The sequence below is a fragment of the Trachinotus anak genome, unplaced genomic scaffold, assembly GCF_046630095.1.
Source record: "Trachinotus anak isolate AG129_WGS33_773 ecotype Australia unplaced genomic scaffold, CSIRO_AGI_Tana_v1 ptg000007l, whole genome shotgun sequence".
Lineage (NCBI taxonomy): Eukaryota > Metazoa > Chordata > Actinopteri > Carangiformes > Carangidae > Trachinotus > Trachinotus anak.
This window is the reverse complement of record NW_027273858.1, coordinates 22,211,551-22,237,500: the sequence shown is the minus strand read 5'-3', so window position 1 is coordinate 22,237,500 and position 25,950 is coordinate 22,211,551. Positions and strand designations below refer to the sequence as shown.

Genomic DNA, 25,950 nt, shown 5'->3' with positions numbered 1-25,950 from the left:
TTTTCCTCATCTTAACTTCCTATAATAGTAATAGTGTAATAGTGAGAAGTGAAATCAGTTACCAGAAATGATCAGCGACGCCTTCAGCAGCTTATTTCCTCTCACACATACACACAAACAGAGAAATGACAAAACGGAAAACAAACTACAACATTTAGGATTCCTGAGCTGCGTTCAACCAGCAAAGTGATAAATAGTGTATTTTGCTTGTGTGTTTCTGCTGCTCTATTTCATCTTCACCCCCTTTTTTCCTCCCCCTCTCTCTCTCTCCTTCTTTCTCTCTCTCTCTCTCTCTCTGTCGCTCTCTCTGTAACAGCTAATTTAGTACAGGCAGCCCGCCACTAAAAACTACTGCTAATTAAAATTCACAAGGAAGAAAAAAGAATGGCACTGCAACAAATAATTAGTGGTGTTAAGACGCTTTAAATAAACGACTTTCCCTCTATGAGCAAAACTAAAACTGGCGTCTCCCTCTTGCCTCTCGCTTCTCATTTGATTCCTGCACTGGGAAAAGGAGACGGAGAAGGGGAAATAAAACTGGAGGTAAAATCGTGTGTTTGCTCTGTGAAGTTTGGTACGAAGGTGAAAAACTCAGAGGGAAGAGAATGAAAGAGACGGAGAGCTGGGCTGCATTTATTCGGGTAAGATGTGGCAGTAGAAGGGGAGAAACCACACTGAGAGCAGGACACATCTGCTAGGGCCACATGAGGGAGAGGCGCACACACAGACACACAAACACACACACACACACACACACACATATATGTTTTGCAAAAACGCACATTCTGTGCACCCAATCCCAGAAAGAGGCTGCAGTTACTCCCCAGACTGAAAGTCATACACAACACTGCAGCCAATTCAACCAATGATCCCCCTTGGCACACACACACACACACACACACACACACACACACATGCAAAACACACAAACATCTCAAAAGTGCACTAATACACTGACCAGTGGTACCACAAAGTCAAGGTCACCCATGTCTCTTTGCCTGTGGGATTTGGCCACCACGGTCAAAATGGGCAAAATGGGCAAACTGGGAAAACACACACACACACACACACACACACACAGATTCCCTCACACACATTTCTGCATTGAATTCAGTGGATCAGTGGACAGACAGCTGGTCAGACTTGGGATGATAAGATCCATTACATTGTCTTACGCTCTGTCTCACACACAGACACACACTCCCCTCTACACTAGTTGGTACGAACAAAAGACAATACACGCACACACACACACACAGACAGAGAGAGAAAACCATCCTAAATCAAACCAGTATTTGTTCTTTTGTGTCATCTGTGAAAGAGAACAGAGGCGTTTTCTCGTGGGTTTCCTCCCCACCTGTGACGTCTCTCTGTTGTTGTTTGTCTGACAACACCCACCCCTACGCAAATCTCAGCCAATCAGATTTCCTGCCATAACCAGGACTGGCATGAGTCCCCCCCCCCACACACACACCCTTCCCAAAAAAAAAAAAAAATCCTCGTGCTCGGACCACTACAGTCCCCACAAGGTTTGGAGGAATGGTGGAGAAGTCAGAGGCTGGTGATACAAAAACAAGACCTCACAGTACAGACAACACACACACACACACCCACAAACCTTGAGCCATCCAGGGTAATACATAAATACACACCACCAAAATCACAACGTGCTGATGAGAAAAATAGAATCTGGACATTTAAACCTCGACACGTGAGGTTTCAGGAGCTGTTTAGAGGAAAGAGTGAGCTACTCATCCTCTGTTTTCTTTGTTGTGTCAGATCTTAATCTGAACGCACGACACACAAGCAGATACACATCTCAGGGAGATGATCTGACAGCTGCTGCTTCTTTGTTTAAGTTCCGAGCTCTGCAGCAGCTGTGGTGGAAATCCAGCGGAAGGTGACGTGTGTTATGTTGGTTGGTGTGAAAGCCGTGTGATTACCTGGGAGGGGCTCCTGTTTGGGGCAAATCCCCCGGGGCGATGAGAGCCGGTCATCGTCGTCGTCTGCCAGCGTGGCCTGGACGCCCACTTCCACAGGCCTCCGACTGCGCAGGGGCCCCAGGGCAGGGGACGGGGTGAGGGCCAGGCCAGGGGAGGGCGAGGGGGGCTTGTCCAGCCCCCGGCCCACAGCCAGGCACGGAGGCCCATGGCATCTCTTTCTCTTGTGCTCAATGAAGAGCAGGATGTCCGCCAGGGGGAAGGTGGCCTGGCACTGGCCGCAGGTCAAGAGGTCCTGCTCCAGAGAGGGGTGGGCGTCGTGACCCAGCCGGGCCAGCCGGCCCACGGTGGTCGAGCCCGGGTGGTGCCCGTTGAGGCTGCCACTCTCCTCCGAGTGCTCCGAGCAGCGCTCCGACAGCTCCTCCGACGAGACGACGGCCGTGGAGAGGGGCTCGGCTGCTGGCGAGGCAGAGGGGGGGAACACGCAGGGGAGGAAGAGCGAGAAGAAGATGGGAGGGTGGGAGGAAAGAGGGAGAGTAAATTAGAAGGTGACACTTACTCTGAGCAGAAAAGCCACAACCACATTTATATTTTTCTTTTTCTCTCTTGTAATTCAAACCTATTGATACAAGTATTTGTGTGAATTGATGACAAGGAGGAGTCCACAAACCCTCTGGTCTGGTGCTGTCACAGAGAGGATCAGAGTTACAGAGGCTGAGCTAAACAAAAGCCTGCCATGTGGTGCACACAATAAGGGGGTGAGAAAATGTGCCTTGTAATGATAGAAATGCATGTAATGCAGAAAAAATGATTACAATGCAAGCTGATCTGGATCACACATCATAAGAATAAATGGTGGGAAATAATGTCCTGAAATCTCAAATCAGATTCCTCAAAGATAACAATTTCATAGCCAATGACAGGGGGAACTTGGAAAATGATGGTTACACGCAGCGTTCACCAAAAACTAAATATATGGATGAGTTTCACTTCGCTAACCTTGTTTGTACAGGGTTCAATCCTGTAATCAGCAGCAGGGAGAACTGTCACAAACACGTCCAGCACCACAGCGTGCGTGCCGGGGGAGAGGGGAAGGGAGAGGCAGGCGGCACCAAGAGCGTGTGTCAGGGAGAAGAAAAACTCTCCCCTCGCTCTCCGTTACAAGCGCCTGACTTACAGTTCTTAGATACCAGCTGCTTGTGCAGCAGGAAATCACCCCCAAAATGAGCCGTTCAACCCGATTCCTCACCCCTCTGAGGCCGGATTAACTCTTGACTACTTTTTTTTTTTTTTTTAAGAAGCCTTTTGTGGAGCTCAGTGGAGGGAGATGAGTGTGAACACAGTGGCCCGCCGAATTAGAGGAGTGAAACGGGAGAACATAATTCACTGTCCCTCTTTTAAAGAAAATCTTCCAGTCCAAGGTGAAGAGTCTGACTCTGTGCTAGCCGCCTAATGCATGTTGACCTTCTTTACTCAGCAGCCAATTTCACATTTTAATGAACTTAAAACCACTGAGAATCAAAAAATAGATTTTAATTTTCACTGTCTGGGTGATTGGTACAGATTTTGTCTGATAAAAAGGGATAGGGTTCTTGTGCATGCATGTGTAACAAAGTGTGTATGGGAATGTACAAGAGTCTGTGTGTGTGTGTGTGTGTGTCAGAGAGAGAGAGAGAGGGAGAGAGAGGGAGAGACAGGGTCTGAATTTGGAGTACATCCCCTCAAGGAAATATCATTTGAACACCGCAATCCTGCGCAACATCTGTGCACAAACTGGGACATGGAGATAACATGATAAATTCCTGGCTTGCACCAACACCCCCCCCCCCACACACACACCCCCACCCCCACCCCCCCACCACATATACACACACACACACACACACACACACACATACACACACCCCCAATCTCTTCCTCACCCTCCCTTCCCTCCTCCTCTTTGATTTAACTTCAGGTCAACACAATGCCACACATGGGGCATTAAAGTCACAGGATAATACAGCAAAAAATAAATAAATACAATTAATGTAAGCTGCATAAACCCCTCACTTCTAAAGTTGAACTCAAGTGTGGATATCCAGTGGTTTCAAAAAACATTTTTTTTAGGTTTAATGGAGCATGAGGTGGGAGGGTGAGAAATCACGTCTTCATGCACAGGGTTCATTTAAAAAAAAAATTAGGAACACATATAAATCCTTTATTTGAATCTATTTGCAGGGCAGTGCAGCTATAGGTGACATAATGGATTCACATATCAAAGCAACACTATCATATTTCCTGAAGAAGGAAAAATGAAAGTATAAATGTGCTCTCAATTAAAAACCCTTTTACCAAACTGTGTGTTAAAAGTTCCACCTGTCTGTTGGAGCAATAAAACAAGAACAACTAGACAAACTCAGCAGTTTGACTGAGGGGTCACTGCTCCAAATAAACTTAGTTAAATAAAAATAAATCTTTGCAAAATATGGAAATTACCAGTAATAGAATTGAATCTGGAGGAATAAGTGTAGAGTTGAAAAAACACTGTTTTACAACTTCAATTCATCCAGATCATGTTGTGAGAAAGCAAACACTGCAAATGTAGAACATGTGAAATAAAATCATATAAATGTAGAATTGTAAGACAGGTAGAGAATGAAAGCGCAGGTGTTAAAAAGAGGAAGAAATAATCCGGGTTCGATGTGTGCTTGACAGCGAGAGGCCGAAATCTGAGCTGCACTGTTACAAATGTGAATCTATATGCAAAATAAAAATGTGTGTGTGTGGTGTGTGCGGTGTGTGTAAGGTCTGGGGAGGGTGGGGGGTAAAAGGCGAGGTCTGCAGGCATATTACAGTGTAGCTGCATATGCTGATTGCAGCCGGTATAAGTAGAACGTGATGAACAAAAAAAGGGAGATACAGAGAGAGAAAGTGGGTTTGAGGTGATAAAGAGGAACTGTACATAGGCTACACACACACACACACACACACACACACACACACACACACACAAACCCCCCCCCCTCCCTTCCTTTCTCCACGTCTTGTGTCTTGTATACTCTCCCTTTATTCTAAAGAGATCGCAAAATAGTAGCCGGTGTAGGTATAGGGGGTTTGCGGTGAAACTGATCAGGTTCAAGTTCAGCGCTGGATTTTCTGATCGCGCTCTGCCTCCTAGCGACGGCGCAGGGCCATGGTGACTGCGCTGTCACCCAGCACGCACACACACACACACACACACACTCTTTCTCTCTCTCCAAACCAAACACAGGCGACAGCTATAGTCAACATATCGACACACAGTCAAGCAACGATGCGTAAACATGCCCAAATATCTTCCTGTTTTACGCGGTGTAGCCACTGTGAGAGCCGCTGAAACACTCCGAGGTGGCGCACAGTATGGCACATGGTGTGGTGATGAACGCTACTTCTGGCAGCGAGCCCCGCAGTTTCCCAACACACTCATCTGCTCTCGACTTGTGCGTCTGAATAAAATCCAGTTAACTTAAAAAAAAAAAACTAAACCCTGGTCGTGATAAATACCCTCTGTGCGTAAAGACGGATCTCCACTAAACATTGTTGGAACCCGTTCGCTTTTCCTCACACGCTGCAGCTGCAGCCCACAGATTACCTGATATTTGTGTCTTACCTTAACTGTACATGAAGCCAATGGAAGCTTAAGTTGGATTATTTGTTGTCCGAATTTGGCTGCATTAGAAAAAAAATAAATAACCGACAGCAGGACTAGATGTGCTGCTGTCCTGTTGTTGTGTTTCTGGTCTCTAACTCTGAGCTGCACAGACTCTGCTGCCTGTTTCAGGAAGAAAGCATCTCATCGAAACTAAACATCAATAAACTGCTTTTACATAAGAGGTATTCGGGTTTTTAAAAAGTGTGTAAAAATGAATCGATTTGTGTTGTCTGTGCCGCCGAGCTGCTGATAGAGGGAGGCAGTTGTAAACACTCGGGCACGAGATTTTTTTCCCCCCTCGATCCAAACATCCACCTCCAAGTTTTTTTGTTTTTTTTCTGAAAAATAATCCAAAAATAAAACGAGAGAGCAGATGAAACCTGCCTGCAGAACTATCACACAGCGATATTCCGGGTGGTGATTTCTCCACGAAGCTCCGCGGAGAGGACGCGCTCTGCGACCGGGAGCCCTGCGCGTTTCCACTGACCGGAGCGACCGTGGGGGCACCGGAGCCACGGCGAGTGCATTTAACAGCCTGTGAATGCACATTCTGGCCGTGTAACAGAGAGGCAGTGACCGGTATACACCGACACACAAAACTTTTTCTCTCTCTTTCGGGCTTTTTTTCGAGGGGAGGGATATCCGAGCGGCTTTTACGCACAAGGGTGTCGCACTTTCTCTTCTAGCTGTGAAGTCCAGCTGACCGCGGGTCCGAGCGGTGCGTCCGGTGTCCACAAGCTCCTGTTTCGCTGCTTTCTCCCCCACCCGTTTGCTGAATGAATTGAAACAGGAGCCAGAAATGACATTTTTTTCTTTCTTTCTTTCTTTTTCATCTCTACTTACGCGAAAAATCCCGTTTGCTTAAGTGCTGGGGTTTGCCTTGCTTGCGGCGAGACATGGTGGCTGGCGGCGGCGTTCAGCGCGGATCACATCGGGGAGAGCCGGGGTTAGAGAGGAGACTCCGGTGGGGCAAAAAATATCTTCATCCAAAGCCTTTGACATCCACAAGGAGAAAAAAAATAAAATAAATTAGAAATAATACAAAGATGGCGCGGAGGCGAAGATGGATCGCGGGATCGCCGTCATGGCTTTTTTGAGAAAGGAGAGCTGAGAAAAAAGAGAGAGAGAGTGAGAGAGAGGTGGATGGAGAGAGAGAGAGAAGGGGAGAGAGATGGAAAAAATGGCAAAAGCCCCCCCCCCCCCCCCCCAACACCACCCCTCCCCTCAACCCCCCCCCCCCCCCCCCCCCCCCCCAAGAGCTGTGCAAGTTCAAGTGCACGGACGTGACGTTCCGGGCGAACTTGAACGTCAGGCGATGGACGGACACCCGACATACAAAAACATGGGCAGGGCCGAGGCACCCGAGTGGGAGTGGGAGTGGGAGGAGGGACGGACGGGACGCGCAATAACAACACCAATGGACGGTCATTAGAGAGAGAGAGAGAGAGACAGAGAGAGAGAGAGAGAGGAGGGAGGAGGAGGAGGGGGGGGGGGCCTGGACATGAGAAATAGACACGGTGGAAGCCAATGGACACAGAGATCAGGGGGGCCGGACAAGAGGCACTTGGAGGGAGGGAGGAGTGTGTGCGTGTGAGTGTGTGTGTGTAAGTGTGCGAATGAGAGAGAGAGAGAGAGAGAGAGAGAGAGAGAGAGAGGCAGAGATGTCTAATGAAAGCAATATGCAGAGAGAGGCAGAGAGAGAGAGAGAGAGAGAGGGAGAGAGAGAGAGGTGGACGCAAAACAGGGCAAGGGAAGCCGCGGACAGGAGCTCACTGGAGGGGGGCGGATATAACACCGCTGCATATACTACAAACCGGAGCAGTGTGTGTGTGTGTGTGTGTGTGTGTGTGGACTAAGTCTGAGAGAAGCGCGCAGAGCTCACCTGGACGCACGCGCGCCTATGTTTATGTCCTTAAAGCGCGTGCTCACAAAGGCGACGTTATTAAAGAGCCAGAGCGGGGGGGTTGGGGGGGGTTGGGGGGGGGGCAGGACGGACAGGTTGAACGAGCAACAGAAATATCGACACAGGCTATAATCTGGGTGGTTTCACACACACACACACACACACACACACACACAGTGGTCTTGCTTACAGATAATAATCACAGAGAGAATCCTATTATTATAAACAACACCTGGAATTGTCGTTATTTTACAAAGGTAATCCCAAACCAGTTTGTTAATCCAGCATTTATCCATGTTTATTGCGCTTTATCAGGTCTGATATGAGATAGACGGAACCTTATAATAAAGTAGAATTCTATATAACCGTGAAAACTTCAGAAAGGGGTATGAGTGTGTTTTACCTCGGCAGAAAATCATTTAAAGAATCAATGAATTCATCCCAACAACTTAAAGAAATGTTTGGTCGCGTCGTTGAGTCCACGTCTGCTCCTGACCTGTACACCAGCTTTGGTGCCATAGATTAAAATCCACCCACTTCCACTGTGAACAAGGCGAAACTGTCGCTACCAGCTGACATGTACAGTATGAGTGAGTCTGTGTATGGGGGGGGGGGGTTAGATGGGGCACTAAAGGGCTCAGAGCCCCTCTGTGTGTCTGTGTGTCTGTCTGCGTGAAATCCAAAGTGCAGACCGTGGGAGTGTGCGCGGGCCCATAAGCGCCCCGTGTAATAACTTTCAGATGTGGCTCAGGTTCGAGCTGCGTACAGTACTGGGGGGGGGTGGATGGTGGTGGGGTGGGGTGGGGTGGAGAGGAGGAGAAGGAGGAGGAAGAAGAAGAAGAAGAAGAAGAGGAGGAGGAGGAGGAGGGGGAAGAGATTGTAAATACTCTTGTAATAAAGGGGGTTTGGTAATATAAGACGCGGGGCTTAAAGCGGCGAAGGCGCAGCGCAGCGCGACGCGGTCCGGGCTCCAGAACATACACATCAAGCGAAGAGACTCGGCGCGAAACGGGCAGGACGAGAGCCACTGGTGCCGGTGCTGCGTGGACAAGGTGAGGGGAAAAGGGAAGGGATGGTATAGGAGGAGAAGACGGAGAAATTCGCCTGCACAGACACCGGCAGCAGCGGCGGAGGAGGAGGAGGAGGCAGCGGCGACTCTGGCAGTGCTTCGGAGACCCGCAGCTACTCACACTGACCGAAGAGGACGCGCACTTAATACCGAGGGGGTGGGGGTGGTGGGGGGGTGTCGGAGGGAGGCTAGACAGAAAAAAAAAAAAGAGGGAGGAGGAGGAGGGAGTGGGGGAGTGGGAGAGAGACAGAGAGAAAGAGAAGGGGAGAGAAAGAGAGAGAGAGAGAGAAAGAGAGAGAGAGAGAGAGAGAGAGAGCCGGAGGAGTGGAGAAGGAGGAGGTTCAGCGTCAAGGAGGAAGAATCATGAGCAGTGAGTGAAATACTCTGCAGGTTGCAACTCGCTGCATGGCTTCTTTAGACGGACCGGGGAGCAGAGTGCGGGTGTGTGTGTGTGTGTGTGTGTGTGTGTGTGTGTGTGTTCAGGTGCCCGCGTGTCAGAGTTCAGGCAGGTTTAAAGCTCGCGCAGAAGACGCGTGTGATTTAATGACAATAATAAAAGCCTGTGATCTGTGGGGGGGGGGGGTCACATGTTATTCATTCGTTGTATTTTTTAATCATAAGGCTGATTCAGAACGATAATGCGGATTGTTTTGAGCAGCCTGGTGAGAGCCTGGAGAGGCCGGAGCTGCGGCTGTATTATCACCGCGCCTTTTATTTCCTCCGCTCGCAGCCGCTGCTGAACAGGAATCCGATGTAAAATTAGACAGAGGGAGATAAATGTTTTCCAACAGAATTACTGCAGTAAAGGAGGCTTCGGTGTGGCTTTAAAAGAAATGTATATTTCACACAGTATATTTTTCATTGTCAGCATCAAGAAGGAGCAGATGGTGAAGTTTAGAGTAAATATTTGTAGGCTTTTTTTTCCGAACTGTATTTTCCTCATTTGGACACTTTAGAGATGAAGCTGATTTCAAGATTTACAGCAGGATGTTAACTAGAGTAATCTCACAAAACTGCTTGAAAACTGTGTCAGTGATGGAGACTTAAAAAAAAATACCCCCCCTCTCTCATCCTTGTGTCTGACGCGCGTTAAAGATGCTCACCAAGAGAAAGGCTGAATGGACGCGTCCTTTTAAAGAGTGTAACTGGGGATAAATGGGAGAATCTTTGCTTTCTGTCCCGGGCATCGGGTGTCCTGGGCGGCTTGTTGCTGTCTGGATGGCAACAGGCGGCCACCGCTGCCATTAAACCTGATCCAGTAACACTAGGAGCCTTTTACAGGCGGGACGACACCGGCAGTGTCCGGAGGTGCACCCGGGCTAAAAACATCCTTTGGCACCGAACGTAAAAAACCTTTACGCCCACCCCCCAGAAGCCTTTGCGCACAGGACATAGTGTACTGGAAGGTGATATAATATTAATATGGTCTTCTAAAAATCACGTTTTTATTAACTGCCAAGGGAAATAAGTTTAGTGGCAAACTTCACTTGTGAGAGGAGGGTATGTTGGTAATATACACATTTAAGAAAGCCGTTGATGCTGAAGAGTAAAACCTTCACGGACAGCGTTCTGTTTTCTACCAATGTATCTGATCTTGCAGCTTCAAATCCACATGTAGGCTACTGACTGCAGGATTAGGAAACTTTTTATGGTTCGGTTTAGACTCTCCCAGCAGTTGGTAAATGTTAGAGAAAGATCCTGGTGTGGTTTGAGACTGAAAAAGTGCACAGTGGCTTCAAACACAACCCTCTTTCTCGCAGTGCTTTTGTTGCCCAGACCACAGCCGGGACTGTGGATGTGAACCTGGTCTCTGGTGCGGCAGTGGTTCATGTTCGATAACAACTTCCCCCGTTAAACGGGTTTCGTTCATTTCTCAGAGACGCGGTTGAGTAAATGAGCCTCGTAGCTCATCTATCGGGGGAAAAGTTGTCCTGCTAATTTTCAGGGGACCTCACCCACTGGCACCCACACTTCAAGGCCCCTCGATTTCCACACATCCGCGAGCACTAACCTTGACCTCTCCCTACACATCGCTCCATCTGTTAACAACAAAGAATGTTTTTCTCCTTTTCTCTTCCTCCCATCTCCTCCTCCTCCTCCGCCTCCTTCTATGACTTTATCCCCCCCCCCACTCACACACACTCTCCAAGTGAAGGCAGGACATTGATCAAAGCCCGTGGTGCTGCTCGGACTCGGGGAGCGCGCAGGGGAATCTCTATATGGTAAATGGCAGCGCGTCGTCGGTTCCATCATAAATCAGTCAGGCTGCGGAGGTACAGCAGCACTCTGCATGCATGACACCAGCAGGGCCTATGTGCGTGTGTGTGTGTGTGTGTGTGCGTGTGTGTATGGATGTCTCACCGAGTCCCACACTTAATCTTTTTTTTCTTTCTTAATCTTAAAATTAAAAAAAAAAAAAAAAAAGATGAATTAGGAGAAATCGTTAGAAATAAATTGGGAGCCACAGGCCGCACTCAGGTATAACACAGCCGTATATATTCTGCTCCATATGTAGGCCACACTCTGCCATCTTTAACTGTATTTCTACCATTCAGCACTTTTACGCCGCAACTTTCATCAGCCCATACAGGCGACTCCTCAAACGCACGGAGTGGACGGACAGCGGTGTACTTTGATAATGCTTCATAAAACGGGAAGGATCTCGGCTTTGTCAGGAGCGGGAAGAGAGCGGGGGGGACCACAGGGCATCAGACCGGCGGTGGTCACATGCGCGCCTTCCCTGCACGCACGACAGCTCCGGGGAAATTGAGTGACTGGCGGCGCATTTCAATATATGGAAATGACCGGGGGGCTCCTGAGATAAATCCCCCCCCCCCCCCCCCCCCCCCCCCCCCCCCCCCACACACACACACACACACACACACACAGATACCTCTTTCCATGCTCCTCTTCATCCTTTAATTTCCCCCTCTCGCCCTCCACCCAGCCGCTGCTTTGGTTGCTTTTGTCCCATAATTCCCCCAAACCCGTGCGTAAAGGCGCTCGGTGTGAACTGTTCCCGGCGTCACCGCCACACACAATGTCAGAGGGAGAATGCTTCATCAACCTGGGGTGGAGGAGGCCTGACAGTCCTGTTTTTGTTTTTTGTTTTTTGTTTTTTTGTACATTAAAGGATCTCCTCTATAAGCAAAAACATCCACTGACTAAAATTAACTCCGGAATTTTTATTTACGGCTCTGATATTTGAAGATTTAACTCGCATCAGCGGGTGAAATTCCGACGCAAAAAGTGACGTTTTAAATTGTTCCAGGTGCCTTCGCGCCGCTGAAGCGGAACCTGCCTGAACCAAACTTCATTTCCCTTTAATGTAATTTCATAAATAGTCAAAGGGATTCGGCGTGGTCCCAGTGATGCCAATAAATTTGTTGTTAATTGTTCGGCCTGTAAAACTCAATTGGTCTACACCTGTTCGTTCGTTATTTTTTCTGTGGTTCAAATAACAAACAAAAAAAAGACATTTTGGACAAATAAATTGAGCAAAACGTGACCAGTGCTTTGAAAAGAAATACACTTTCTTATGTTTATGGTTTTCATGTGTTTCTTCCCGATGGGAATTAGCTCCAAATCCTTGTTAAATCTAGACCCTGGCTTTTTGCGGAGGGAATTCTGGCTCTGACAGTCCCCCTGCCTCCCCGTATATATACACACACATACATAGACTGCAGCCTACACCACCGCCACGATCCTTCCATCCCAAAAGCTTTACAATAACTGGAGCTGGCTGGATTTCACGTCGCGCTATTATCACATCGGGGGATGTGCGCGCACGCCGATGCGTCGGACCGGTGGTATTAGATGAAATCAGGCGGGATTACACGGCTATAGACCAAATTATCAACCCCCCCCCCCCTGCGCACACACACACATACACACACACACTCACACATACTCACCTCCATCTCCAGTGCCCACTCCTGAGACACCGGCGTGACGGCTGGGTTTCAGGACTTCGTGGACCCAGATCGGCCACATGATCATTTCTGAACACTGTGTGAGAATTATTGATGTCTGTCCGAATCCCGCTGAAACAAAGGGAATCTCATCCTAACAGAATTGTAAAATGCTTATTTTGCTGCGTTGGGCTCTTCAATGGAAACAACTCAAAGGACCCCCGGAGGGCCCCAGACCACAGACTCTTTGCTGCAGACAACAGCAAGGGGTCTGTCTTTATGGAGGGTCGCGCACCGTGCAGATCCTCACTCTCCAGCCCTCCACCATAACACAAACCACATCCATCCCTCCATCCATCCATCCATACATCCATCCGTCTGCCTGTAGGTCAATGCGCGGACGTGTTTATGGCCGCTGTAGTTAAGTCGTTGTTAATTTTTCACTAAACGGGTTGTTATGAAGATGAATGACGGGAGGGGAATGGTTCTCTTGGGACAGCCGAGCATGTTCTGAGAGGAGCCTATAGCTATAGGGATCTGTAAAGACGCGGTGTTACGGTCTGCTGGGGCCTGTGAGTGCTTGTGACGCCGAGATTCACTTCAACACATCATGGATCTAAGTGACCGGTGATTGCTAAGGAGTTCAGAAAACAGCGGATTTAAACAGTATAAGGAGCAGAGCTGTGATCATTTCAAACGTATGAGAAACATAGGCCTAATTTCCCCCCAAATGCAACACCAAACCCCCACTGAAGACCAGGAAATTCAAACTGACAGATACGATGTAAATGTGTGCGGGTGTTGGTGAGTTAAATATAGTTTTAATAATAAAAATAAAAAATAAAAAAAAAGAAATGTATCATGTGCGGAAAGCCTCTAAATTCACAAAAGGTTCTCTGACCTTCTCTTATCTTCCTCTTGGGGACATCGGCAGCGCAGATTGAATTCAACAAGGACACCTGAGTAAACTGCTGTATTCTGGAGTGAATGGACAAACTCATCTAATAGGCCCGTGGCTCTTGAAATAATACTTAAACACCTCCGTCAGAGTCTGAAGCTCCTCTGGTTGTGGCTGAGGTGACTGTCATGGCTTCACGTCTCCAAACACGGACTCTAGCTCCACCTAGCGACCAGAGACAGTCAGTGTGAGAGCACGGTGGAAAAAAAACACAGGGGCCCCTACAGCCTGCAGTGGGCCCGGAGCATCTCACCGAGCTTTAGGTTGAAATGAAAAGGATTTGATTTTGGATTGAAAATGTGAGACGCTCATGTGAAAGTGTTCATTTAAACCAACCAAAAATAGACATCAACTCCGAGGAGGAGGAAGAGTCCGAGTTTAATACATCAGAAAAAATCACTGACTTGAGATCTTCTGCCAGGATCAATGGATCTGACTGATCTGAGCATCACAATAATCCCCCAAATCAGACAGTGTTTTTTCTGTGGGTAGATTTTGGTGTTCACGGTTCGAAATGAGGCTAAAACCCTTCAGTCCTGATATCAGGTCATCGAACGCCATGAACCTCTACTGTCTAATGAGCTCATTTCATAACGTTTAAGCCCACTAGTCAGCCTCAGCATCATTTTGCCCATAACCTAATCTTAAGAAAAAATATTGTTTTCATTGATGCTTAAATTATTTTTATTATTATTGTTGTTGTTGTTATTATTATTATTATTATTATTATTATTATTATCAGCCTGTTATTTGGCTTTTCACACCATTGCAATAACGACGATATCAATTAGCCTATATCGTTGGTCTATTAGTCACTTCTATTAGTCCATTACTCTAACATTACTCTGTTACTCTAATATTAGTCCGCGTCCGCCTGACTGCGTCAGTATGGATTATTAATCCAGAGGAATCACTCCGCGGCTCCACATGAACTTGGACTAAATCTTGTCTCAGCGCAGTGAAGGTGAGGCGCTCGCCGCACCTCAGGAAGCTTAGTGATAAATTATGTATTTTTAATGAATATCAATAGAAGATCCCCCCCCCCTACCTCTACCCTACTCCCCACCCCCTCCAAAAGCCAGGGGCCCGGCCACCTAATTAGATTAAGCGGCGTTGGGAGGGGCGGGGCGGGGTGGGGTGCGTTGCGGGGCAGCGGGCCGGACGGGGGAATACTGCGGTAATGACTGCAGCGAGTTTCTAATGGGCTCTGAAGCGCCGCCGCACAGTCAAACCAGGGGCCCTCTCAAACCATTAACACCGGGGGGGGGGCATAACAAATCTATTGTGACATGACACCCTTCTGCTTCAGTCTGCCTGCTGGTTAACCAGCGGCCCACGTCACCCACGCAGGCTGACTCCTGAACCTGTGCGTTCAAAGTCTGTGTTTCCGGGACGGCTGATGATGACATCATGTGATTATCACGAGTGATCGATTAAAAATAGGTTATAAATATGTTGTTGGTGTGCGGTTGGTAGGCTAGTGTGTGTGTGTGTGTGTGTGTGTGTGTGTGTGTGTCATGGTAAATTGTGGTCCTGCAGACACCTACTGTAGAGGAGGTTCTGAGGACGGAGACAGCTGTTTGTCTGTGGACAGATGTTGTCACAACCTGTAAAATACAGTCAGGAAACTAGGTCTGGCTCTAAAGTGGGTTTGGTCCAACTCATGACTACTGAGGGCCCATGGGTCTGAAGGGGTGATCCCATAGGTCACTCAAGGTGAATTGGTGTCTTTCTCTCAAGCCTTCCAGTGAAAGACGCTACAGCAACACCTGGCTGCTCTTTCAAAGATTAAAATATTTCTGTAGATTGCAAGATTCTGCAGTAAAAAGTGGCCTATGGAACATTTAGGATGGGCTGTGTCTAACACCTGAGCACAGGACAGACATCTTTCACTGTTAAAGCTATTAGCTATAGTACTTTTCAAAATAAAGGTAAAACATGCTTTCCAGATAAAAATAGACCCATATGTCAAAAACAATAAATTAATAGAAATGATATAAAACCAAGAACAAGTAAAATGAGACTGGACACAGGGATGTAGGTTTGTAAACATGAGCTTTTTATATTTAGATTTTTTTTTTAGGTAGAGAGAAGGATTACAGTGTGAGTTAGGGGTCCCTCACAACGAGTTAAATGTGCAGTCTCCTTTAATCTTTAATCTAGATCAAGCGAGTGGTTTGTTTCAGGAGCTGATGTTGAGTGCAGGTGTGTACCCTATGTGCACAAAGGCCCTCAAATGTATGCTGGAGCCAGACCATGAAGCCTGAAACCGAAGATATAAGTGAAGCTAAGATGCTAAACTGGAGGCGACAGCTGTGTGTTCTTGTTAAGAGTCAGTCTGTAGCATTGTGTATTGTTGAAGATGTAACTCAGCTTTGCCACTCAACAGCAACAAGACACACTTCACTGTATATTGGGATTTTGACAACAGAAAGTACCATGAAGTGCAATAAGCTCATTATTGAGATGAAGAGAAGAGCCTGCTCCAAACCTGCTGTAAGAGCTCTTCAGTGATAGGAAATCAAACCAAGTCGGATGTTATGGGATTAGTCAGAAATGACATTTAATACTGAGTATTAAATAACCTAGTTTGGAAATTTTACCAAAATTTGGGAAGGGAGACATACAGACATATAGTCCAAGGACAAACACCTCCTCTAATGGTAGCTCAGTATGGAGTTAGGGGGAAAGTTTTGGGAATGACTATCAAGAGACTGTTGGGCCATGATGAAAATTTTACATTTCAGAGGCTTCAGTATCATTAAATGATGTCATTTTTATGACAAAAAAAAAAGAAGTCAATGTGCCCCACAACTGTTCGCTGGAGACAACAATCACTTTGAAACGTCTCTACGGGACATTAAATCTCTCCACCGGAACTGAGAGTAATCTCATTCATTTTCATGTCAGGATTTCCAGACTGGTGAGGAGGAGTCTTTGTCATTTCAGAGGTGGGAAAGACTGATGTGCTGATATTTCATATTCAGTAAAAAGCCAAAATGGGTATAAGTGTAAATCAATACAACATTCCTAATTGTTCAGTTAATAAATGAGGAATTCTGGTACAAGAAACAATTCATCTCAGTGACTGTGTAATCTATCTGTAAACTGAGTAGCAAATCCAGACTGCAGATGATTTCTGTTACTTATTTGTGCCTTTATGTATTTCATAGCTCTGTTCAGAAGATGTTAAAAGCCTGACTAAAACGATTTCAAAGGAATGGGACTTTAAAAAAGCATTGTACAAAAGAGCCGTCAGGTGTGAACATTTCAGTTATGTGAGGATGGTTCTTTTTAGTAGAAAAATATAAATAAATATGATCATATTCATTTTGCTGAAAATCTCTTATAATTATCACCTACACTGGCAAATTAATTTCCACTTCAAGGATGACACATTTCTTTTTACATGTTGATCCCACTGGTAAAGTTGAGGAGAACCCCAGTAAATACTTATTCATATGACAGTGTGAAGTTAAGGTAGAAACAATTGAAAAAGTCTGAGCCCTGTTTGCATTGCCACAGTGAATATATTTATACATTCACACATTAATTTTTAGACTATTGTTGTTATATTTTATTGACACTTTCATTGTTTCTATTTTCATAAATTTTACTCTATAAATCATTTGTAAACCCTAACAATATACTCACCCATCAAACCCATAAATTAAATTAAATCTGAGAGGGTGAGGAAGAATAAAATGTAAAGATTTCCATTGGTTTTTACACACTGATTCAGTTCCCTCAGCTCACCACAGGATGGCACTAAAGAGCTTAAGATGTTTGCATCGTGTTTCTTATGACAATGTTTTAACCACTGATGATGAAGGCCGCTTCAGGTCTTATGTCACTGTGTCACTTTATAAGAGCTTGTGTAGTGGTTTATGTTCCATATTATATGTTTGTTTGTATCTGTGTGTTGTGTGTTTCACCTGGCTGCAGGATGAGTTTCCCCTGAGGGATAAACAAAGTTGAAGTTGAAACTGGACTGTGTATATTTCATGTAACCATCTTGCACATGCTTAGCTTACATAAAATCAAATTAATGGTAAATATCATATATAAATACCATAGAATAAGGCAAAAAACCTTCAAACAACTGTGTCTGTGAAGATTCTCAGGCATCCAGGTCATGGTTAACCAAGAGAAGTTGAATGAAGGGCAGCTGGACTTGATTGTAGATACTTGACGATGCTTCACCTCTGATCCCATCTAAGAGGCTTCTTCAGTTCTGACTGAAAAAAACACTAAACAAACTCACAGCTCAATGCAGGAGGGCAAACTCCTCAGACAAGACTCAGCAGTTGACCTACACCTTAAGGATACAGTCAGAACTGAAGAAGCTTCTGAGAGGTGAAAGGTCTTCAGGTATCTACCACCAAGTCCAGTTGCTTTCACTTCAACGTTTCTCAACTGTATTGAGATGAATGTTGAAAAGTGTAGGCCTACCTGAATACTGTGGCTCTCTCTTACACACAAACACACACAATCAAATTTGAAGCAAATTAAGCTACTGCACAGTTTTAAACCAGCATTTAAAAACACTGTGGAGGTACCAGTAGTTGCATGTAAGACAAAATCCCCCCCTCAAAGCTGTGACTTACTGGATATCTGCATCAAACCTGGTAAGTAGCACTCATTTCTTCTGCCCTGATGTTGTTGTTGTTGTTGTTGCAAGTCAGTTGAGAACATGATAACACCTTCATTATGGAAACAGGTTTTGCACTGAATGCACAAGACATTAAAGTACATGTATTCTGAATTTGTCAGTGGAAAGTTTCCTGGTCATTTGTAGCAAAAAAAAAAACCCAAAAACTGAATGTCTATAAGGTTCTTAAAACGTGTCACTTATTGCACACTTGTACTTCTTTTCACTTCTAGCAGATCACAACACCAGGAAGTTTAAAATAAAACCAAAATTACCACCTCGTGGTTGTATCCCTCCACCAACCAAGTTGCAGGAAATATAGTCACAATGTCTCCTTCCTGAGTTGCAGCATTGAATAATGTCCTGAAATGTTTTTGCAGAATATTATAATGTTACAATGAAGTTGACTTTGACCTCTTGGATATAAGATGTCATCACTTCAGTTTATCCTTATAGACATTTTAATAAATTATGACATAATGTATTTTGTGAAGTCACAGTAACCTTTGGCCACTAAAATATGATCTGTTTATCCTCAAGTCCAGATGATCGTTTGTGCCAAATGTGAAGAAATTCTGTCAAGTTCCCCCTGCTGAGATATCTTGTTCATGAGAATGGGACACACGGACTGACCACCCGAAAACATAACGGCTCCGACATAAAAAAAAGCTGGAAAATATTGGCTTGTCACTGTATTACATATCTTGCTTCATATTCTGCAAAGTTGGAGATTATTTCCCCTCATGATGGAGACTATAGTATATGATTAAATATGTTTTTTGATGACATGATTGATTTCCAATTGCAGAGAAAAATGCTGCATTCAAATGCTTGTATGTCAGGACATTTTCAGCTTGGAAATTTCATATAAGTGTCCAGAGTTTGATGATAAAGTCATGACAAACTCTTTAAAAAATTATTTCTGACTTTCTGAGCTCATTGTGCAATGAATACTCTTCTCAACATGTTGACAAAATTCATAATTTGTCGTTTGATTTAAGTATAAAACACATCTGACTGTGCTACTACACACCAACCAATCTAAGTAAAACATAAACTGCAACAACACAAAGTCTACCACTTGTATCCCTGCTTCAGCGGCAATATTGGAAATACATAATTTCAATACACAACTTCAACCAGTGTAATACTACTTACCATGATGTGTAATATTACATAAGTATTATCAACTTAAAAGGCTAAACAGTATTATACAAATGAGAAAAACAGAAAACCAGATTTGTTTTCATTGCACTTCATGCTAATTTTCACCTATTACTTTAACACTGCTTTCTCAAAACTTTCTCCAAGATATGATCTTAACCATTTTGTTTATTCTCTTAAATGCCTCATATTGTAGACATCCATGTGTTTTTTGATTATAAAGCAGGTCTAGGTTCTATATTAATACTGTACAGGACTTCTAGAACTTTGTGATGTCACAACAAAGCAGTCAGCACTCTCAGCCACGCCCAGAGCCCCGCCCACCTGGACCCACCATCCAACCTTGCAGGATTTGGTTTCTCTGAGTTTTTACTTGAAACATGCTATATTTTTATTTGATCACTCAGAAAACACAAGAGAGGTTCAGATCCTCTCTTCTGATTGGATCACCGACCTGTTAATACTAGAGCTCCAGAGAGAAGCCTGAGAGAGGAGATGTAAAACTATACTGAGATGTTTTTTGGTTTTAGCAACTACAAATATATCTTCTTATGGATATCAACACTTCAAATAAAACACTGGAGTAGTTAAAATATGGGACCTTTAAGAGAGTATAGACCTTTAACTCAAGCCATACAGACCTAATGAATGATGGGAGTAGTTGCTCAGTAAGGATGGAGTCCCAGCACATTTACATAAAACTTTGCTTCAACAAGTTGGTGGGAAAACAAGGTGGGAAATACAGCAAATCTTTTTCCTCACCTTCAGTCATAAGACTGGATCCAAGAAAAAGCTGGGAAATGGCAGGTTCAATTTTTTATATATAATGGTAAAGGGTACCAGTGAAAAATAAAGGTTCAAAATCACATTCTCCATGTTAGATGAAGTCACCTGCTTCACAATAATTTGAGACCACTCTGTTTGAAAAAGCCATGATCTTCTTCCACACAGTCTTTTATTTGTAAATAATAAAAATGAACTCTTGAATATAAAACATACACATCAGTAGAGCCACATCTGTTATACAAACAAGAACTGTTGCAGTGAATACTTCGTCTTTTGTCTAGAATCGTGGTTTGGGAGTGGGGAGCCATGGGCTGTAAACAATCAGTATCCCTGGAGTAATACTGACAAAGGAAAGGGCAGTCGGCCACACCGCCAAGGGTTTCAACAGAAACATCCGCAAAATATGTCTGCAAAACCAGATTTCTCCTTGGTTTTAGAAGTCCAGTCCAAACCAATGGTAATAAAATGGGGAAAGGGGATTCAAGGAGAAGAAAGTAAACTTTGTTCTAATTGGTTCTGCTAATTTTCTTCAGCTGGGACAAAAATAAAGGCCTATTAGCGCCCCCTTGTGGCTCGGTACCGCTCAGCAGCCCGAGCACATCAACAGGACGCAAACTCCCCTCAACAAGACCAGGAATGTTTGTGTGTCAGCGATGTTTTTTTTTTTTCGTTAGTTCATACCTTAAGTTTAAGCCGCTCATCCTGATTTGTATGTACAAGGTGTGCATGTGTGTGTGTTGGTGACGGGTGTACAGTCAAATACACTCTTTTTATATTCATATATCTATATCTTTATCATTTCTGTCAAACTCATAATGATACTTCATATACATTTAGCTGTTATACACACATTCTCTATCTCTGTCTCTAGCCCCGACTGTCTTAAACTACAGTTTAGACACCTACATCCTCAGATACACCAGGGGCTCGAGTATGCTCAGTACTACAGAACAGCACTGTTGTTCAAAGGGTTCAAAGAAAAACGGAAACAAAAGAACTTTTTCCAGAGACTTCCTAATATGGATATTTAGACCCAGAGTGGTAGGCGTGGCCTGGGTGGAGTTGACCCCCTCCCCCCACTGGTCCGCTCCTTGTTAGGGGGCGGGGATGGCTTGGCTTTTCTCGGTTTGTATTCATATTCAGTACGAGCAAACTGTACAAGAACATGCAACATACAAGCTGGCCTAAAAGTATGTGGAACTAACACACATAGTCTAGTCTTTTTTTCTGTTTTTGTTTTTTGAGAATTGTTCGTTAATTTGTCTCGTCTTTGATTTTACAAAAAAGTATAGAGAACAGAACGAAAAAACGAAACAAACGTAACAAAAGAAACGTGCATGCAGCTTGGGGCCGGGGCGGGGCATCCCCGAGTCATGCTGCTCCCTCCTGCAGGGGGAGTTTGAGGGTTTAGGAATGGGGAGAGATGGGGTAGGGGGTGAGGACTGGGTGAAAGGTGTTCGGGCGAATGTGACCTGACCTTTATCGGCGGCCTTTGGCACACCATCGCTCGAAAACCCAACATATACGTACACAGAGGGAGTCTGCACCTTATGGTACCATTCTGAACTCTAGGCAAAACAAAGACATAAAAAAATATTCCAAATAATAACAATTGAAAAAAGCAAATAGTTAATTTGGCCTCTATTTTCTTTCCTCTTTGTTTAGACAAGGAGCAAAGCTCTCTGTTTGTCCCAATAAAGGAGTCAAGCTCTTCTTGTGCTTGCTTTCATACCTCACAACAAGGCTAAGGATGTGCACGTGCATGTGCTGCCTCCCTTCGCCTATAGAGGTTACCAAACTGTGCCAAACCGCTGCCCCTCGTGCTTATCGACAACTGTTACCACGGTAATACTGGTAGAGACAACAGCCAACCTATATGTGACAGTACAGCTGCGTGAAGCTGTACCAGTTTGCTAATAACTCCCACGCATTGTTTAGACTACTCATCCCTGTGACCTTGCAGTAAGCTCTACTCTGATTGGCTGGGCTGCTACTGGGTGGAGGACTCCACTTGGATCGAGCGCTCTGATCAGGGCTGCACCAGAAAGTAAGAACAAATAATAGGAATGAACAGTAGAGAGAAGTGAATAATGTTGGACAGAAACCTCTACTGCTGCCTGTCAGAGGAGAAAACAAAGAAAGCAAAGCTTTGAAAACAGAAAGGTGTAAGGAGGAGGAAGAGGGAAGGTGTGAGACATGATTGTCAGACTCCAGCTAAGCTTTGATTGGCTAGTTCTGTCTCTCCCTCTCTCTCTTTCTCTCTCATGTTCCCTGTCTCTCCATCTGGCTTTTCATTGGTTGGCCGAGAGCTTCTTGGTTTCATTCTTGGGGCGGGTTTCTCGCCCTTTGCTCAGCTGTGGTCCAGTAGGTGTGGTCCATTATTTCGTTATTTAAGGGATATTGGGGGGTTTGCGGTCGCCATCCGGTCACTAGGACCGAACACCTGGCGGCGGTCCTGAGCTGTCCAATGACGTCTGAGATGCCAGTCGCGTGAGTGGAGCTAATGTAGGGTCCACCAATGAGGATGGTGGAAACAGTTTGTACCAGCCAATCACCGTGCTTGAGAGGTCCAGGTCTTCCAATAGGATCTGTGCTACACCCATGAAACATTTGTGGTCCAATCGTCCGTAGTCGCCCCAGACTATCACCTGGAAGAGGGAATGGTACAGGTGAGTGAATCTATTGAGCATGGAGTGGATCATTGCTTCTAGACTGGTGAGTAAACAGCTGTTAATGCTAACGTTGGCTATGTAGCAATAGCAAAAACTTGCATATAGCACCTTTAAAACTGTTTTTTACTGTTAAGTCTCAAGGAAAGTCTTTAAGAAGCCTCAACTTTATCAACTCTCACAGCACTTCAGTCTATTTAGGTCTAAAGTTCTCATTCTGGGTGAGTCTGCCTAAGTCTGACTCAAATCCAAGTCTATAGCTCTGTGGTGGCTTTCCCTACTGCACAACATTAATCAAACTAAGTTTATATTTAGTTTTTTACGGACATTCTCATTACAAAGTAAACAATGTTTGGTCTGTTTGAGATTAAAGTTTTACTAGGTACACCGTCCAGCGCACACACACAAACACACACAATATTACCTGAAGCACCTTGCCCTGGGGACTCTCATCAAAGAGCAGGTGTTGCTGGTAGAGAGGCTCCAGAGTCTTTCGTGCAATCTTTGTTTTCTTTTTGGCTTTACAAGTTCCATTATCAAGCAGGTACACCTTGACGTAGGGAGCTGGGGATGGAGGAGTGGGGTTAAAAAATAAGAGAAAGAGGGGGGATAGACAGAAAGTGGGAGGTCAAGAGAAGATACAAAGGGAGATGGGGGAAGGAACACAGGAAGAACAAGGGGGAGAGGAAGAGGGAGGGAGGAGAGGAAGAAGCTTTGTTGAGCTGTGCATGTGTCTGAGTTTGAGTTTTAGGGTTGACTTTCACTATTTTCACTGTGTTTTACCTGGGAGGGATTTGGAGCCTGGTTTGGAGGTAAGGCCTCGTGCCCTGATCACCTCCACTTCCAGCTGGCCTTTCTTATCCATCAAACCAATCTGGACATCACCTGTATATATAGGGGACACATGTTAACACACATTTAAAAACTGATCATGCAAACATTTAGACAAATATATGAAACTATCAGAGACAACTTAAAACCTTTTTGAAGAAGAACACAGTATATCTACAGATATCCTCGAAGAAGGTGCTATTTCCTTCTACCTTCACATAATGTCCATATTGTAAAGGTAAAGGTGTATTTCCTTGTGTTTTTGATAATAAAGCAGGTCTAGGTTCAATATTAATACTGTGAAAGTATCAAAGCCTCAGTCCACAGAGAAATGCACACAGCCTGTATTCAGAAACTGAGCCTTAAAACCAGCCGCCAGGACTTCTGGAACTTTGTGATGTCACAACAAAGCAGTTCCCGCTCACAACCATGGTTTTTGGTTCTTAAAACCACAAATATATCTTCTTATGGATATCAAAACTTCAAATAAAACACAGGTAAAGTTTAATATATGGACCTTTAATAGGAACAATAGAACCTATTTCATTCTGCATTACAAATATGGAAAAGTTGTGTATAAAATGTGATGGAGCTGTCACTCACCCATGGCAGGTGTTGCCAGTGTTTGCCTGCCCACCAGCTGACCAGGGCCCAGACCATCCAGGAAGTCGCTGAACTGACTGTCAGCACCCAAGCGCATCCCTGAGAAGATCAGACTGACACACACACACACAAATGATTCCCTGCCTTCTCCACACGGTACCTTTACCCATATTGGTCACAACACAGTGTAGTATCAGGACACTCCTGATGATGTCATCAGGGTTATCTTGGCAGGAGCTCAAAGACTAATAAAGTTAGATCAGAAAGTCTGTTACACACTGGGGGCATGGATTGTATTTCGAATTTCATTCCTGACCTTGCAAGATGACAAAATAATCCTGTCTCATGGTGTGTACTTTCTGTGAAGACCCTCAGTGATCTTCATCTACAGATGGAGCTGACTCAGTCATCATAGAGCTGTAGATGTTGAGATTTCTATTTTTTGTAATTGCTTTTTAAAATTTTTTTTTTTTTATCAGAGGCACGCAGGTTTATCAAACGGGAAGGATCTCATGAAAAGACACTTTTGGTTGCATTATGGGAAAGGTAGGATTCATTGTTTTGGGAATTTGAGTCGTATTAGGGACTACAAGTTAGGATGTCTAAGCCTCTGCAGCTTTGATCAAATCTTTTTTTTAATGTGTCTCATGAATTCCTCAACTTCAGCCATGATGGAATATTCCTTTAACCATCAACCATCAACCACCAATCAACTCATACAGGTTTTGAATTTCCTGACACCTTGGGAAACCTGCCTCCTTTATGATGCATGTCTAGCTTCCTCAGTTGTTTACTTAAAACAGTATTAACAGAACAACAATCAAACCATGTGTACGTTGTGTTTGCTGTACTGTCTTGTTCAAAGGGAAAAATCTGTAATTACAGTGTTAAAATTGAGTCTCTAATTATTATGCCTGGCATAACAGTAATTGTAAAATATGGCACATATCTTATGCTGGGGTGATTATCAAAATCCCAGAGAAGACAATCGACACAACATGCACTCTGTGTTCATATGTAGGTCATATGCTGTAGATCGGCTTATCTCTAATGTGCACATACTTCCCCTCAGAGCTGTAGCTGTTCATGCTGCCATCAGTGGATTCTCTGCTGGCCTGCCGGTTCATGGCTGACCCTCCCCGTGGATACTCCACTGCCATGCCCGTCTCCACGCTCCTCTGGATGCTGCTGCTGCCAGCCTTACCTGCCTTCTTCCCCGCTACCGTCTCTGTTGCAAACACAGAAAAGAGGCGTTAAGCCACCGCTCTTTGCGTGTGACACTTAAAGCTGGACTGTTGTCAGTTATCAGGCATCTCATGTCACATTTACCCAAAAACCATAATTTAAAATTTAATAGAAGGTTACAAGTTTTTGGAGGATGAGTTGACCAGTCATACATTTTTATTAACTCAAGGTAACAACTTTGACAAGCCTGATAACTATAGACTGAGCAGATCATCCCATGCAAATTAACATCCCATGGTGACCTCACCAACATCTTTAAAAATCTGAACACATAACAGAGAAAACACATTGCTGTATACAACAAATACATGCACATCTTCAGGTTGCTAGGATAAACTGAGATGATCATATTTTTTAATTGGGAATTTTTTGGTGGAAATTGGTTATTTAAGGTGGTGAGGTCACTGGAGGAAGATCTGGCTGAAAGTAACTTGGCTTTTTCATTCTACTCATACCTTAAATGTTTAGCAGGGATGTAAAGGTAAAACTGAAGAAGACTGAAGACAGTGTTCATCCAACCATGAAGGCAGAGTTCAGCTCTTTTTAA

At 44.7% G+C, this 25,950-nt stretch overlaps 2 protein-coding genes and 1 long non-coding RNA gene across 14 annotated transcripts in view; 1 reads left to right on the top strand and 2 right to left on the bottom strand.

Moving 5' to 3' along the window:
* Positions 1-6,797, bottom strand: part of bcl11aa (BCL11 transcription factor A a) — a 57,052-nt gene extending 50,255 nt beyond the window's left edge. The window contains exons 1-2 of one of the 2 annotated variants that reach the window (XM_071481463.1): positions 6,457-6,797; positions 1,944-2,399 (exon numbers count right to left, since the gene is read on the bottom strand). In XM_071481463.1, the coding sequence (XP_071337564.1) occupies positions 1,944-2,399; positions 6,457-6,511 (511 nt within the window). In that variant the 5' untranslated portion in view covers positions 6,512-6,797. The remainder of the gene's footprint in view (positions 1-1,943; positions 2,400-6,456) is intronic. The other variant, XM_071481465.1, reaches the window with a different exon arrangement.
* Positions 6,798-8,877: 2,080 nt separating this feature from the next.
* LOC139623316 (uncharacterized) lies at positions 8,878-25,367 on the top strand. The gene is made up of 3 exons (XR_011691467.1): positions 8,878-8,955; positions 24,638-24,704; positions 25,231-25,367. It is a non-coding gene; the product is annotated as an uncharacterized lncRNA (long non-coding RNA).
* Positions 20,188-25,950, bottom strand: part of rims1a (regulating synaptic membrane exocytosis 1a) — a 111,075-nt gene continuing 105,312 nt past the window's right edge. For all 11 annotated transcript variants that reach the window (XM_071481452.1, XM_071481457.1, XM_071481459.1 and 8 more), the window contains 5 exons: positions 25,221-25,386; positions 24,159-24,271; positions 23,508-23,609; positions 23,149-23,288; positions 20,188-22,703 (listed from right to left, as the gene is read on the bottom strand). In XM_071481452.1, coding sequence (XP_071337553.1) covers positions 22,485-22,703; positions 23,149-23,288; positions 23,508-23,609; positions 24,159-24,271; positions 25,221-25,386 — 740 coding nt within the window. In that variant the 3' untranslated portion in view covers positions 20,188-22,484. The remainder of the gene's footprint in view (positions 22,704-23,148; positions 23,289-23,507; positions 23,610-24,158; positions 24,272-25,220; positions 25,387-25,950) is intronic.